The 4,139-nt window shown below is 41.7% G+C and overlaps 1 protein-coding gene across 1 annotated transcript; it reads right to left on the bottom strand.

Moving 5' to 3' along the window:
• Nucleotides 1–441: 441 nt before the first annotated feature.
• LOC118028599 (uncharacterized) lies at nucleotides 442–3,640 on the bottom strand. The gene has a single exon (XM_035032244.2). The coding sequence runs from the start codon at nucleotides 3,054–3,056 to the stop codon at nucleotides 744–746; it is 2,313 nt and encodes a 770-aa protein (XP_034888135.1). The 5' UTR covers nucleotides 3,057–3,640; the 3' UTR covers nucleotides 442–743.
• Nucleotides 3,641–4,139: the final 499 nt, after the last annotated feature.

The raw sequence follows: 4,139 nt of genomic DNA on the forward strand, positions 1-4,139 counted from the left end.
AATAATCGTAAGAAACTTGAAAGTATAATAGAACTTTTCGCACCTAAATGCCTAAATTAGTTACTGGTTAATGGTGAAGCAATGAAAGACACAAATGAGGATATCTAGAAATTCCAATAATCACTACATTGGATGAGAATTTCCTTGGTTTATAGCTTGGCTTATCACCTCATCTCCCTTATCACGCTCCATTGAAGCCTATTGCCATATCAAGCACTAAAGAAGGTTAGAATTCCAATACATCATCTCTATTACTTCTTTAAATGCCTTGTCAGTAACAATAACGACATGGGGGGAAACACAAGAGTAGTAAATCAAAGTTGGTACGCGCTAGGAAACCTATTGCCATATCAAGCACTAAAGAAGGTTAGAATTCTGGCAAGTTAACTTTCCATTTGAAGTTCTCTTTCGTTGTCAAGTACAGAACAAAATATCACCATCTTAAAGAGACACAAAAGCACATTGTTACAATCATAAAATCAAATTACCCAGCAATATCCATTTCCGAAACAAATAGCACCCTACTAGATTGTCTAATTAGATGTTTTGTTCTACTGGGATTAGATAGACACAAGCAGAGGAGACTCACAAGCTAGACAATTCATATTATAAGTCATAAACAGAGCCACCATCAATAGTACCAAATTTATTGACACAATACCACCTTAGTAATTGAGTTGGGTCCTCTGATAAACTGTGAGTTGATAAAAAACCAACCTCGCTGCTCGTCATATTGTTACTGCTCAGCATCTCCATGCTGAAGCTGACATAAGCTCTCTACGCTGCCAAAAAAGCACAAGCAAAGCCTGCTGCCTTTCCACGTGAAATCCCCTCACTGGAGTCCTCTTCACCACACATTCTGCCTGAGTTTCGGTGAAGTTACTGAAAGTTACGGGAGAAAACCCGGCAGATGCAAAGATTGTCTTCCAATTTGGCATTTTGTCTGTAGCACGAAGACGCCCCAGCACAGTACTTTCAATCCTAGGCTGGAGCAAAAACCTCTCAATCTTGTTCACATCATCCGTAGTTGCATTAACAGCATCCAATGATTCCAATAGGTGTGTATAGGATTGGAGGGCATGGAGGATATGTTGTGGGAATGGAAGGTCACTTCTGTCACACCCTCGGTCCAAAGACACCACAATCCTTGGAGAAAGTTGCTTTATAAAGCGCAGCAGTGACGGTAGTGCAGACGGTTGATTTGACGAGCACCAAATAGGGAAATTCACCACAACAGCCTCGTGTTCACTTGTTCGGAAAAAGGGGAGAGAATAACAGTGTTGCTCCAAAGAATCAAAGTTAATCACATCAAGTTCAAAACTTAGACCAATCTCATTAGCAAATTGAGTTAAGTTATCGCGCATAAGACTAAGTTCAACGGGATGGTGAGTCGAAGGAGAGGCAAAGGCAGTGGTTTTCAATGATCGGACACCTCTATTCCGGGGAAGTTCCTGCATGAAAGAGGCCCATTGAGCACCAAATCCAATATCAAAGTCCACAATGTGAATCCTATCTGCATCGTCAACTGCTTCAAGGAGGGCCTGATTGCAGGTGAAGTTGACAAATTGGACAAGTGGAGAAACCTCAGATAAGACCTTGTAAGCACTCATTTTGAAGATGACATCGAATGGGGTGGGGCTCCTAGGCGGTGGAGCAGTGACTGAGTTATTATTCATGAGAAGGAGCAATTGAAGAGCCTCCTTGAAGTAGAAAGCTGCCCTATGGAGAGGCTTCCCAGTTGGGAACAGCTGTTGATTGAGCCGCGCCAATATCCCTTGCGCGTGTGAGAAGTTCCCAGTCCCTACCAACTCAGCTGCCTTGTAGAGCTGGTCCAACAAGGCATGCTGGTGCTGGTGCTGGTCCTGGTGCTGGTAAGGTTGAGTTCCTAAATCTTCCTTCTTCACCACCAACGGCTTCTGTTGAAGTTGTTGGTGAAGAAACTGAACTCTCTGAGGAAACCCCAGTTGCTGTTGTTGGTGTTTTCTTTGCAAAAGTTCTTGCCCAGGATCAGAGCATGGTAGTTTTGGGATTACATGAGAGATTGGGTCTATGCTACCAGAGTTGTGGCGCTTGAGTTGGGAATGGAGGGGGCGGTTTTCTTGCTGATAAAATGGTAATTGCAAGAAAAGGTTGGGATTTCGAATGCGTGGATTATGAGACTGTTGCTGGTTCATCAATATCTGTGGATTTAGTATGTGTGGCTTCTTCTCTGGGACCTCAATTTGTTGCAGCTGATTTTGATGATAAACCATACCAGGAGGTAAAGAAAATGGAAGTGAAACACTGTTAGTTGGAGAACTAAAAACTGGGCTTTGCACACTAGAGTTGTTGCTGCCAAATCCAACATTTTTGTAGTTAATCAAACCAGAAGAAGAGCCAGGAGCAACTAAACCAGACCCAATATTTGAAACCCCAGGACCAGGAAAAGGAGCCAAATTAGTACCAATGCTCGACACGCCACTTGGAATTCCACTTAAGGACTCAAACCCGGGTCCTTGATCAACAATCCCCAATCCACCAACACCAGAACCGCCGCCGACATTGCCATCAAATTCCAGCTGACTGCTTCCACTTTGCAACAACTGCTTTAGCCCAAACTGCGTGTCATCCACATCCCCAGCTATCCACCTCAACAAGGATTGTTCTTGGCTTGGCTCTGACAGCATATTCTCCCAATCTTCTAGTCCAAGTCCACATCTTTCTCCTGTTGAAACAAACTCTAGTCCGCTTGGGAATGGCTGCAGCTCTGTTGCCCATTCATCTTTCCTTTCATTGTTCACTGGGTTCGCTACTTTATCTGTTGCCGTGATGGTGGCGGTCTTGTCGCTGGTGTTTCCACCGGCGCCGCCGTTTGAGGAGGAGGAGAGAGTCGAAACTGATGTAGGTGGGCTTGGACTTCTTCTCATATGAAGAACTGAGTTAGGTTCTTTGCTTGCAAAGCTATTTACTTCAAGAAGTTGTTGTCGTTGCCTTTGAGTCCAAGTTTCTTGTTGAGAACAAACTGAAGCAAAACCATCAAAATCTACACCCCCCTTGGCCTGCAAACGAAAGGGCATGCCTCTTATAAAATTCCAAGAAGCCTGAGGTGTTTGGGGAGAAGTCGAGAAAAGGCCCGAGATTTGCAGTGGTGAAGTGAAGGATTCTCAATGGCGTTGGCTCTCAGTGGGCTAACACTCAGATTTAACAAACAAAAAAAAAAAGAGAAGAAGAGAAGAAGAAGAAAGGAACTTTCTTGTTCTTTAACTGAGATTTTTTTACACAATATCATATCTCATTGCATGCCATGAATCTCTCTTCTTCAACCCACCCATTACAACAAAATATCTTTTGTCACTAGCTCTTGACCACCCACCAATCCTTTCTCATTCTCTTGGTGAGCTCCATGTTTTTTTATCTAATTTTTCCCTTTTCTTCAACTCCATATCAATCAATCTACCTCTCTGTATTTTGTTGTTGTGTAGTTGTGGTTGTGGTTAATTGCTTTGTTTCTCCACTTCTTCTAGCCCTCATGTCTTAACAGTAATAATATACCATCATTCTGTGTTTGCAATGGATGCGTGCATCATAAAAAAGGCAATAAAGTGTCCCTCTCCCCTCCTGCTCCTCCTCTCTCTCTCTCTCTCTCTCTCTCTCTAGTCTATATATCTCATTCTCTTTCTATTGTTTTTCATTTTATTTTATTTTACTTTTGCACTTTAATATTTGTACTGGGTTTCTGTCACCCTCCACAGTTATACTGTAATCCTCTTTACAAAGAGTAAAACAGAGGGCACTGCACCAATTTTACCCTAGACTGACTGATAAGCAGCGATTCTCACATGTCAGTGACGGGAAAGTTTTACAGTACGATCAAAATACTGTTAATTTAAATTTTATTTTTATATTTTATTTAAAATAAATTTTTTAAATTATTTTAATAAGTTGATATTAAAAATAAATTTATAAATATTAAAAAAAATATTTGTGTGGAATATGAGGGGAGGAAAGAGGAGAAACGGAGAAAAACAAAGAGAAGAAGAATTGATCGTTGAAGTCGCACCAGAGCTTCCACACACTGCATTGGAAGTAAGTTGCTGCCAAGATATTTCCAACAACACAAAGATCAAAGAAAGTAATGTGCGCCTTCTCAATGCAGTAAC

This window comes from Populus alba, chromosome 3 (genome assembly GCF_005239225.2).
Source record: "Populus alba chromosome 3, ASM523922v2, whole genome shotgun sequence".
Lineage (NCBI taxonomy): Eukaryota > Viridiplantae > Streptophyta > Magnoliopsida > Malpighiales > Salicaceae > Populus > Populus alba.

Excerpts from the sequence above, each read along its gene's own strand:
- LOC118028599 (XM_035032244.2), bottom strand. The coding sequence starts at position 3,056 with ATGCCCTTTCGTTTGCAGGCCAAGGGGGGTGTAGATTTTGATGGTTTT.